Source organism: Neovison vison, chromosome 1, assembly GCF_020171115.1.
Source record: "Neovison vison isolate M4711 chromosome 1, ASM_NN_V1, whole genome shotgun sequence".
In the NCBI taxonomy this organism is placed as follows: domain Eukaryota; kingdom Metazoa; phylum Chordata; class Mammalia; order Carnivora; family Mustelidae; genus Neogale; species Neogale vison.
In genome coordinates this window covers 127,460,061-127,472,454 of record NC_058091.1, presented here as the reverse complement: position 1 = coordinate 127,472,454, position 12,394 = coordinate 127,460,061, and the positions used below count along the sequence as shown (strand labels likewise).

Here is a 12,394-nt window from a genome sequence, read left to right as displayed (position 1 = left end):
TTCCAACTGTTAAGGATTCTTTCCCAGAGAAAATACTTTCTTGAATGCTTTGTCCGAACTCGAAAATATCCACAGTTATTGACATGAAAAGACGGGTTTAAAACTACTGGGCCGATCATTTCTGATCCCCAGGTGCTCTACCGGCTCTGTAAACCTTTCATCTTCCGCAGCGGTAAATTAGGTGGTGTGCGTGTGTGTGTGTGCGCGCGCGCGCGTGTGTGTGTGTTTTAAACACACCTTTACTGTTTTCCCCCATTAATGCACAACCCCTTCCTGGTGGCTGGGGGCTGAAGGGACGTCGAGGTGCGTAGGGAAGCGATCGCCCCAGAGCTGGCAGTTCCTGGGTCCCCATGACACACCTTCGCTCTTCCGAACGCACCCCAAGGAGCTCGGACAGCCCGCGCCTCCAAGCTCTGTTTTTCCGTTTCCCGCCCCGGAGGGGGCGCGCGTCCACACAGCCCATCTTAATCCCCCGCGACGCGACCCGCTCCGTCTTCTGCCCCTCCTTCCCCTTTCTCTTCGCCTCCCCCTCCCTTTCCCATCCTCTCCGGATCGCGGCCTCACCCCGGGCCCCGGCCCCGCCCCCTATCCTGACCTATCGGGTCCCGCTCCACTCCCCGCCCCTTTGCCTCCGGGCCATCCAGGTTCTAGATGCCACCCCAGAATTCCGCCCACGGCCCACCTTTCCGGGTAGCCATGGCCGGGGTAGTCGGTCGACTGATTCGGTGCTGGTGTCGGAGAGCGGTCGGGGGGTAAGTGCTGAGCCGGGGATCCAGGGTCGCCCGTGGGATCCCGGCGAGCCGAGGCGGTCACCGCGCGCGGGAGCTGCCCTGTCTCTTATCTTGTCCGCGTAGCCGCAGGGCTGTGCTTTTATGGTTTTTCCAAGGAGGGAGGGAGTGATGGCAGGTGTCCTTAAACGCGCGCCCTCTCTTCGGCTGGGCGCGAGATGGTCCCGGTGGACGCGCGTGGAGGCCTGAGCTGCCACTCTTCTCCGCAGGCGTTCGCGCTCAGCTCTCCCCTCGGGCCACCCAGCCCTCCACCCTGGCTGCTGGTAGGTTGCCAACCTAATTCGCTAAAACCGGGTAGAACATCTCGGCACGCTTGGCTTTTCTGCTGAATGCTGTAGAAGCGCAGGCCGCTCCGTGTGGGGTCAGACTGCTTCCTGGGGAACGCTTCTGTAGTGTTAACCCGCGGGGGACACAAGCTATGTAAAAATTGAGGTGGTGGGATTATAAATGATTTTCCCGATTTTAGGTATTAAACGGTAGTGCTTCGTAATTTTTTAAAGCTCACTTTACTTTCAAATAAGTGAGTTTGTGCGTATTTTGTGAGAGCTTGCACGTTTAGGCTTTGTGATAGACATTTTGTTCTTTCGTTTTCTATTTGGAGCTTAACATACATCACGTAGGATGCAGAGTTTTTCCCTTTTTGGAGAGAAACTAATTCAGTTATTTAATGTAAAAATTATTGAAGTCTTTACTGAATTACTAATTTCAATTAGTAATTAGAAATTGCAAAATTACTAATTTACTGAATTACTAGTATTTCAGAGTTTGAACCTAGGGGTTCTTTATGCTCTGGAAGTCGTATTATTGCAGAGGAAGTAATACATTGGGTGTGGGCATTATTAAAACTCTATTATTTTAATCCTCCTGGATCCCACTGACTTTAACTTTATATGCCAGGGTCTTCACTGGGAACATCAATTTTTTGCTTGTGGCCTCAATACTGTGCACCGAAATTTTCTCTTCCTCTGCCTACTAAACCACTCTGCCTGGTTGTGCTCCCTGTTTCTGCTCTGCTCCTAGCTCGCTGGTTAACCTTCTCGGGGTGAGTCATTACGCATTATCAGCACAGCTTCACAGACTAGCTTCCATAGCAGTTCGATTTCCTCTAGATAAGTCCCCCACCTACTAAGAAGTGGCTCTTTGTCTGGAATGCCCACAACAGCTCATCTTTTTGAACGTTTCTTGTATCTTAACCCAGTCTCTCCTCCTTCTGATGTGGGAAACAAAAGCAAAAGAAAAATTAAATTTCCTTACTACTTAACAGCCCATTGATGAGTCCTTGAAATAGACAAAGTGACATTCCTCTGGGAATTCTGTTGCCTTAATGTTAATACTTTGCTAAAGGCAAAAAGCAATCCTAAGCCCAGCCCCCAGGCTCCTGTAAGTCCACATTAACATATAAGAATTCCTTTGGAAATGTCCTTTATCTCTACCCACCAAGATACGTCTTGACAGTCATCCCCCAAGCTTATGACCCACAGATACACATCTGAAGTCGTATTATTGCAGAGGAAGTAATACATTGGGTGTGGGCATTATTAAAACTCTATTATTTTAATCCTCCTGGATCCCACTGACTTTAACTTTATATGCCAGGGTCTTCACTGGGAACAGTGAAGACTTAGTCTAATGACTAAGGTTTCATTAGACAGTAATAAATGACCTTTTCCTAACAATAGTTGGTCCTTGGAGGTCCCGGAAACCTTGCTTCCAAAATTTGCTAGAGACTTAGGCTATCCCTAACCCCTTTCCAACTTGAAAGTGTGTGATGAAATACATTATATGTTTATTTAAAAAAAAAAAAAAATCTAAAAAAGAAAGAAAGAAAAAAAAAAGAAGAAAGTAAGTGTGGGATGGGCCACTCCTCATGACCCAGGTGCAGCTCTTTCTGCCCCCGGTCCTGTCCCTGGGCTTTAATAAAATCACCTTTTTTGCACCAAAGACGTCTCAAGAATTCTTTCTTGGCCATCAGCTCTGAACCCCAGCATCTTTCCAATATCACTTCCACCTATAGGTTGGGACACACATTTTGCTGAACAGAAAGAATTGACCTGTTCATAATTTATACTTTGTTAATCAGTGAGGGTGATGGGTCCGTAATCAAAGGAGCAACAAGGGCAGACAGGATTTCTGGCTGTTAGGACACAAAAGGCCGAATTCTGTGCACTTGACCTCTTCAGTCTCAGTCTCCTGCTCATTTCCATCTTACAGTGCCTTTCATTTACTTTCTTCCCTGTGGCAGAATTGACGTGGCCATTCACAATCCCCTGGCTTTTATCAGTATCTAATTAGAATTGCTCTAATTGCTGTGCTGGATTGTAGCTTCCTTTTCCTTTATTTTAAGATTGCTACAGGTAGCTTCTGTATTTCTTTTTTTAGGGATCATTTTGAAAACCACTGTTGGGAAGGAAGAAATTTATTCTGCCCTTTAAGGTCCTTCTAGCTGGATTAGGAATTATGATTAATGGGAGAAAATCAAATTTCGTTTCATACCCACATGGAATCCACATAAACGTGAAATTCCAAAGACGGGCTGCGTGAGGCTTACATGACTTACATTTTGAAGCTTATATTCTGAGCTAAGGAGAAGGGTTAGGAGTCTGAGGATACAATACAGAGGAAGCCCACTAGCAGGAAGGTGAGAGGAAATCTTGAGAAAACAAAGATTGTCCCATTACACAGATAAGTGTCTTAGCTAAAAAGGAATCTTTTCATGGGTCTCTTCCTGGTACAGGCTCTTCTTTCCAAGGTAAACTTGGGCAGTAGGTGGAGTCAGAGAACTTTTCCAGCTTCTGCTGGGCTTTGCTTGCTTTTAACTCAAAATACTGCCCGTGCCCAAGGGGCCCATATTGGGACAGCCTGCCTGTGGCCCTTACACCACTAACCGTTTGCAGCCATCTTGTTGTACAGGGTCAGGTACAGGGAACATATTTCAGGAGAAACAGAGCGTTTTGGTATATACGGATTGGCAGCCATTAGAAATCAGCCTGCCTGTCTGCAGCTCCCTGAAGGTCCCGGCACTTCAGCTGCACGTGAGCAAAACAGCAATGGGAGCCAGTCAGAAGGATTTTGAGAATGCGATGAATCAGGTGAAACTGTTGAAGGAGGACCCAGGAAATGAAGTGAAGCTCAAACTCTATGCACTCTATAAGCAGGTAAATGCCTAATGTCTGACGTAACCTAGAGACATTTTGAGCCGATGGCTACTCAGATAGATCTGCAGATCTGCCGTGTGTTTTACTGAAATGCAGCTTTCGTATTATGAAGGTTTGTATTGCTTCCTTTCCTCTGAAGAGTGTCTACATGGGAGTTTTTGTATACTCGTCTTTGCAGTACTGTTACAGCCAAAAGGAACCCACCAGGATCACTCTGGAGCCAGAGAGACTTAAAAGAGATGACCACTGAAGGTGTAGACCTTATTTGGCTTCTGACTAGAGAAAAATCAACTGAAAAACTGTTTTGAGACCACTGGAGAAATTTGTGGACTGAGTATTAGGTGATACCTAGGAGTTATTATTAAAGACACCATGGTTATATAAGAAAATGTTGATGTTCTTGAGGAATGCACACTAACTATGTAGGGCTGAAATAGAATGGCACTTTGAGAGTCACTAAAATGCGGGAAAGAAAGAAAGAAAAAGGAAAAAGGAAGGAAGGAAGGAAGCAAGGAAAGAAAGAAAAGGATGGACAAAGGAATTATGGCCAGAAATTGATGGTTATTGAGTTAGGTTGAGTATTTGGAATTCGTTATAATATTCTACTCATCTATATGTTTGAAAATTTGTATAACAAAAATTTCAAACTAAAATTTTTAAGTTGTGATGTCTAAGGGCAACCTTGGGAAGTCAGCTGGTTTTGGGCTCCTGTGTGTGATCTGTGTTCCTCTTCCCATGATCGGTATGAGCCTCTCTTAGTGTCCTAGAATTTGACTTTGCTCAGAAAGAGGCCAGGACTTCGCGCTTAACTTCTGGGAAGTAATCCCTAAGCCTTGAAAGGTCAGGCCTGCTAAGGAGTGTCTCTGTTGGCCTGAATCTCACAGTAGTTTAGAGTGAGGGCTCCTGGCTACGTAATCAGCCATGCCTATGCCGTGGAGCCCCAAATGAAAACTCTGACCACCAGAGCTTAAGTGAGCTTCCCTGGTGAGCAGTACTCCCTGTGTGTTACCACACATCTGTTCTGGGGGAAGTACTGTTTCCTGACTCCAGGCTGGGTGCCGGGAGTGGGGCTTGCATACCGTGTTGCCTCTCCCTCTCCAGAGATCTCCTTCTTGCAGGGTGACCCTCCCTCTTTGTCTTTGGAAAATCTATGCCTCCTCCACTGCCTTTGTTTCTCAAAGCCTCTTTCTTCTTTCCTCTTTCAGCTAATGGTGGAATTTAAACTTTTTACAGGTGGCTACGTAAGCGGCATGGGATATTCATCTCAAAACATTCAGTCCACCTACTCTCAAACAAGTAAAATTTAGTTGTTTTCTATGGTTCCTCTTTGCGTAGCCTTCATTTAAGTTTCTGTAGGACCAGTGGCTCTGGCTCTCTCCCATCCCTACTACCCCAGGTTCAACTCTGTTCAGTTCGCAGAAATCCACCACTGAATTTGTGGAATATTTTTGTGCCTTTGAGTGGGTTTCAGACTATATGGTAGGTTTCCAAATGTTTGTTGGCTGGTTACGTTTGAAGATAGTTTGCTTGAATATTTTGACTGTGTGTGAAAAATGGGATCATTGATACAAAACTAACTATTAGGAGTTTTTAAAAAGTACTTTGCCAAAACCCTTGTCTGACTTTGTTTTCATATTCAGGCATTTATAACTTATTTTAGGGACCGAGAGCTGATGGCACATTTTGTCTCTCCGGTCTTTTTTCTGTTGTATATTTTTAGCAGCAGCATCAAAGACAGTGCAAGGGGAAAGTTAAGATGAATTTATGTATCTTCTGAAAGTGTTTGGGAGGAGAAGGCGCATTCATGCTAGCTGTACATTTTAAATCTTAAATATTTGACACTCTAATTTGCATGGACACATAACTGATAATTGCCCCTCTCCTTTTCCCAGGCCACTGAAGGACCTTGTAATACCCCCAAACCAGGTGTGTTTGACTTGATCAATAAGGCCAAATGGGAGGCATGGAATGCTCTTGGCAGTCTGCCCAAGGTACATTTACTTGCTACTTTGCTTTTATTTTACTTGCTCTATTCCCGGAGGAAGATGGGTGCTTCTCACTATTAAACCACTGTAGGTAGAACCTGTGAGATCTGGTTGGATTCTGTTGAATCAGACCTCTCTTCTTTCTTCATTGCAAGGTGCTGTTTCTTAGCACGGTTAAGTTTCTCACAGTGCTTGCTTACTGACTGAGGATCGAGGCTATTTGTCATCTTCTCCTCAGGAAACTGCTAGGCAGAACTATGTGGATTTGGTGTCTGGTTTGAGTTCTTCGTCTGACTCCTCTAGCCAAGGGAAGCCTGAAGCAGAGAGGAAACAAGCTGGATACGAAACAGTGGTGATGACCTCTGAAGAGGGCATCACAAAGATCATGTTGAACCGGCCTGCCAAAAAGAATGCATTGACCGAACAGGTAATGTGACTTGCCCTGGGAGTTTGTCCTACTTTTCTTTCCTCCCTCTGTCTGTTTCACTCAACAACTAGAATGTTTCAGCATCGTTGCTATTGTTGTGATCTCTTCTTTGATTTGTGTAGGAAGATTAGTAGTGGTGGCTACTTCTTCATACAACCGAGTTGGGTATTTGTTATTTAGAATTTGTTGGCTTTGGGTAGGTTTTATGTGTCCAAAAAAGCACTGCAACTCTCCTAATGATAGAAGCACAAATAAATTAATAGAAATGAAACATACATTGATATAAGAGAGTAGGTGTAGAAGTTCTCTAAGTTTGACACAGACTGTCCCCAGAGTTTGCTCCTTTCATTTAGACTTGTGACTACTGTTCAAGTTGCATGGGCCTTTATTTATACAAGTAGAGGGAGAAAGGAAAGACGACCTTCATTTTAAATATAGCATAACCCAACTCTGCTCCAGATGAGCTGCTCACAAGAGCTCCTTTGATCTTTGAGTCTTTCATCAAACTACAATGATAATAAAAAATAACCACTTCTACCCCTTCCCTTTGAAAAACATGTAGGTAATTAATTGGATGCTTGGTGCTGAACTGCAAGTAAAATTTGCGTGGCTATAATCCTTTTCATTGGGTTTGTCATCTATATTATAGCAGAAGGCGTCTGCTCACTTAAAATAGTGTTAAATAAGAATTTCATGGAGTTGGATATGTGCCATTGACTTGGTAAAACATTTGATCCTCAAAACTTCATTGCCATTGCCTCATTTCTGTGTGATCATGATGATGATGGTGATGATGGGGATGATGGTGGTGATGGTGATGATGGGGATGGTGGTGATAATGGTGGTGACGGTGATGATGATGGTGATGATAGTGATGATGGTGGTGATAATAGCAGCCGCTCTTTGCAGAGTGCCTAGTGTGTGTCAGCACTTTCCACACAGAGATTTCTTTAATTCCCACAAGGGTCCTACTTCTAATACTATTTAACGATAAAATAAATAAGTAAGAATGTGCTCAAATTCCCATAACTAATAAGCTGGAAAACCTAAATTAAAACCCTAATATATCCATGTCATAATCCCAGCTCTGGCCAGTTACCCAGTTATGCTGTGTCATCATAACCATAATAATGATGATGGAGTTATTTCCTCATTTCCTCCCTCAGGGAATACAACTTCACCTTTACTTGTCTATTATGTCAAGTCCATATTTTTTTTCAGTGTCTGTGTATCCGTAAATACCAACCCTCTTCATCATTCTCTCCCACACCAGTGTCTTATCTGAGGTAGAAATGACACCAGTGCATTAAAAACTGTAACAACAGCATCTCCAAGATTTTCACAGACGCTGCTAATTTAAAATATTGGACCCATTGTCTTTGGCTACCATTACATTTCTTGAAATCCCAGCCTTTAACACTTTCCAGACTGCCTGGGACATGCACGCTCTTTTTTGAGGTCCCAGCTGACAGACTGCTTCAGAAATCTTCCCCCGGCTGCCTCCCATCCCACCCATGCTAGACATCAGTGCTTCCTCCAAGCTGTCTGCCATGATGTACTTTCCACCCAGTTTAGAGCTCCCCCTCTCTATTAATTCCAAAAGCTCAAAGACTAGGTCTTATTCATTCACTTTCGGGGAAAGGTGGATATATCCCCCAGTGTCCGCAAGAGTACATGGTACGTAACACACACCAAGTAATTGTAAAAGGATTGAAAATCCTTTCAACTGTATTGGGCCGCCTTTTTAGTTATGTAAATACAACCAGCATCACAGTTGGCGCTTTGCAGAGGACTGGCTTACAGACTGACTTTTAGTGAATCCCACACAACGGTGGTCATTTTCAGTATTCCTTTCTTTTTCTTGTCTCCCCCTTTCACATAGATGTATCAAGAAATCATACTTGCACTTGAAGCCGCAAGCAAGGATGACTCTGCCATAACCGTTTTAACAGGTAAGACATTTTCTTGAATTTCTTAATAATTAAGTTTACTTTGGGGGATTTCCAACCAGATAGGAAATTGAGTAAATAGCTGTGAGGTCTTTTCCAGTATTGATATATTCTATTCTTTTTAAAGGTTATTTTTTTTTTTTTAAGTTTTTCATTTCTTCTAAGCTTTCTTAGAACAAACCCAGTGAAGTTAGGCCCTATGATTACTTATTTTATAGGTGAGAACACTGAAAAGTTAAGTTTTGATAAATAGTGCTTTTACTATAGTTATTTTCCATATTCTCCACTTTTGGTTTCTATTTCCTCTTTGATCCAAGCATTACATAATAATGTTAATTTCTGGGCGCCTGGGTGGCTCAGTGGGTTAAAGCCTCTGCCTTCGGCTCAGGTCATGATCTCAGGGTCCTGGGATAGAGGCCCACATCGGGCTCTCTGCTCAGCAGGGAGCCTGCTTCCTCCTCTCTCTCTACCTGCCTCTCTGCCTGCTTGTGATCTCGCTCTGTCAAATAAATAAATAAAATCTTTAAAAAAAATAATAATAATGTTAATTTCTTAGATTTCCAGAAAGGCTTTTTTGTTGTTATTTTGTTGGTTGGTTTTTGGTTTTCCATTTCTGTTAACTGATAACTGGTTTCACTTAATTATAATCAGATGATCAGTTTTATGAGATTTACTATTTATTTATTTTGGAATGGAAGGTTAGGCAGGGGAGGAGGGAAAAATCAAATCTTAAACAGGTTCCATACCCAGTACAGAGCTTGACACAGGGCTTAATCTCATGACCATGAGACCTGAGCTGAAATCAAGAGTTGGACGCTTAGGGGCACGAGGGTGGCTCAGTGGGTTAAAGCCTCTGCCTCAGGTCATGATCCCAGGTCCTGGGATCGAGCCCCGCATCAGGCTCTCTGCTTGGCGGGGAGCCTGCTTCCCTTCATCTCTCTCTGCCTGCCTCTCTGACTGCTTGTGATCTCTGTCTGTCCAATAAATGGATGAAATCTTTAAAAAAAAAGAGTTGGATGTTTAACTGACTGAGCCACCCAGGTGCCCCACTAGATTTACTTTTTAAAAATCTATTAAGCTTTGTGTCTATAGCTCCATATTGAACTCTCTACCTTGAAAATGAAGAACTGGAAATGGCTAACTTTTTATATCATCCAGGAACTATTCAAAAATAAGTTCATTCTTTGAAGATAGAGTTTAAAATATATCAGTTAGACTGACCTTTCTAATTTATGTTAGATTCCCCCATTTCTGGTTTTGTCTTCTAATCTTAGACTGAAAAATGCAAAGGCATTTATTGCTATTATGTTTCTTTCAGTTTCTCCTTCATGTCAAAAAAATTGCTTTAAAGCAAGTTTTTATCTTATTGATACTAAAAGACTAGTGAATAGTTATCCTTTATTATAAAATGGTCATCTTTTGTCTCACTTAAGGCTCTCTCTGCCTTGAAATCAACCTCGTCAAATATTAATGCCTTAACACCTGCCTTGATACTATTTGCACTTGCCTGGCAAACCTTTACCCATCCTTTTGGCTTTCTGTCTTTCTGAATTACTTTTTACAGTCTGCGTCTAATAGAACACATTGTTAGATTTTTTTCCCTCTTTGATCCAATCTGAATTTAATTTTTTTTTTTGTAAAGGTCCCTTTACCTGTTTTATGTATATGACAAATCTGTTATGTTTTAGTTCTGCATCTTACATATACTTATTACTTACGTTTCCTTTGACTGTTATTTTTTACTTCGTGATCTGGATTGGACTTGGTGTGTGCTTTACTTCTCATGGTTTGAAAGTTTTTTTTCCGGCTTTTAGTAATTGCTGTTACAGTTGCGTGGTACCCATCCCTATCTCTAGCTCATCTGACTCCCCTTGGACAGTGTCTCTTGGTTGCCCCTATGAGAGGCGAGGAAGGGAGCACGCATTTTCCAGTGCTCCTCAGACCTCTCTTCTGAGTATATGGTCTGTTAAGTAGTGTTCCATTATCTTCTCGCATAGAATGTTGCCCTGGAGAAGTTTGAGGCTACCATTAATTTTGTTTTTATAAGATCTTTTTATTCCCCCTAGAAGACCAGGGGGTACTTTCCCATTCTTTATCACTTTTGCATAGAACATATGTATCCTGTTAAAACTCATTAGTAAGGCCTTTTTTTAAGTTTTCTTTGATAGTATCTCTGAATGTTTTTGTTTCAGTTGATCTGTTCATTTGAAAGAAATTCTAGTTATAGAAGGAATGTCTGGTCTGCTGGGATTCTTAACTTTTATTATCTCTGAATTCTTAACTCTTGTCTTCTGTTGCTTTGCTCACTATTCTCAATCCTGTACTCTGATTGCATCTTGAGCAATGCCTGTCCTTTTTACGGCCTCTAATGCCATCATTCTTTTTTTTTTTTTTTTTTAAAGATTTTATTTATTTATTTGACAGAGAGAAATCACAGATAAGCAGAGAGGCAGGCAGAGAGAGGAGGAAGCAGGCTCCCCGCAGAGCAGAGAACCTGATGCAGGGCTCAATCCCAGGACCCTGGGATCATGACCTGAGCCGAAGGCAGAGGCTTTAACCCACTGAGCCACCCAGCTGCCCCTAATGCCATCATTCTTTAGTGGTTGTGATTTTCTTTCTTTGCTCCTGAATTTTCCCAGGCATTTTTCTTTTCCTTCTCTGGTCCGTCACTTCTGTTTTGTGTCCACAGAAAAGTTCAGCTGTTAATTTTTTATATATACACTAGAGACCAGCATAACAATGTGTTTGGAAAAGAAGCTTTATTACTCATAAAATTATTGAAAATATTATTTATGACACCATTTGCTCCTGATAGTAATGTAAGAAAAAAAGAATAAATTTATTATGTAAAAATACTGTCGAAAACAAATATAGCTCTTTGTTTCTCAGTTCCCCAGGAATAACTGAAGCCCAACTACAAAACAAATATGTCTTCTGAATTTTTCTTTTGAAACTTGCCCTTGAGCCCATTCGAGTGTGGTCGCTACCTTTTGCTTAGATTCCCACTCTGACCTTTGTATCATTAAATCCAGGGCCATTTTTCAGCCTTCCTCTGTCTTCCCCCCCTTCTTAAACCTCTGTCTTCCCTAGGCTTCCCTAGGTCTGCCCTCCAGTCTGCTGTCTCTCATCTCCTTTGCAGGTTCATCCTCTGTGTGGTCATCAGAAGGGAGGGTTCCTGAAAGCTTAGTTCTAGGCACTGTTCTCTTCTCCCTTCTTATTCTCGCCAGACTCTGCGTCCATGCCCTCTCTCCAACAAAAGTCCATATGCTGGTGCTTCCCCCCTTGGTATCTCTTGGGTCAAGACACTCGCCAGGGCTCCCGTCCAGTATTTCCACCTGGCATTTCCTCATAGGTGTCACCCCCCACGTCTTTCTCTCTGGAGCTTTCTCAGTGTTCCAGATCACAGTGGGTGGCTCCACATTTGCCCTGTTACATAGACCATTCATTACACAGACATTCATGCTTGACCTTGTCCCTCTCTCACCTCCTCCGTCCAGTCTAATCCCATTTCCTTTCATCAGTAGCCCATTGTTCTCTGTCCTCTGCACTAGTCCAAGCTACCAGGGACTCTTGTCTGAACTGAAACAGTCCCTACTCATCCTTATGATTCTCTTTTGTCCTCCTCTCTCCCTTGCCTTGTCCAGTCTCACAGATCCAATAGAATCTTTATCCAAATAAAAATCTTATTTCTCCTCCAGTTAAAACTTCAGTGGTACCAAGACAATTCAGTGGAAAGAGAAAAATCTTTTGACAAATGATGCCAGAGCAACTAAATACCCATATGGGGAAAAATGAAGTTCAACCTCATCTTACACCCTATACAAAATCTAGTTTAAAAGTTGTGTAAGCATAAAACCCAGAAACATAAAGCTTCTAGAAGAAAACAATCTCTTTGTGACCTTGAGGTAGGCAGAGATTTCTTGGACAGGATGCAGAAAGCTTTAGCCATAAAAGAAACTATGTACAACTTGGACTTCATCAGAATTTAAAATATCTGCTTATCAAAGACAATAGTAAGAAAATGAATATACAGGTACTACAGGCTGGGGTAGGGGACTCTTTGCTCTACATAAATTGGAGTAAGGATTAT

At 42.4% G+C, this 12,394-nt stretch overlaps 1 protein-coding gene across 2 annotated transcripts in view; it reads left to right on the top strand.

The window, feature by feature from the left end:
• Positions 1 to 640: 640 nt before the first annotated feature.
• The window catches only part of ECI2 (enoyl-CoA delta isomerase 2), a 21,435-nt gene continuing 9,681 nt past the window's right edge, over positions 641 to 12,394 (top strand). The window contains exons 1-6 of one of the 2 annotated variants that reach the window (XM_044258209.1): positions 649 to 752; positions 998 to 1,051; positions 3,790 to 3,943; positions 5,836 to 5,934; positions 6,167 to 6,355; positions 8,238 to 8,307. In XM_044258209.1, the coding sequence (XP_044114144.1) occupies positions 652 to 752; positions 998 to 1,051; positions 3,790 to 3,943; positions 5,836 to 5,934; positions 6,167 to 6,355; positions 8,238 to 8,307 (667 nt within the window). In that variant the 5' untranslated portion in view covers positions 649 to 651. Of the gene's footprint in view, positions 753 to 997; positions 1,052 to 3,789; positions 3,944 to 5,835; positions 5,935 to 6,166; positions 6,356 to 8,237; positions 8,308 to 12,394 lie in introns of both variants that reach the window. The other variant, XM_044258217.1, reaches the window with a different exon arrangement.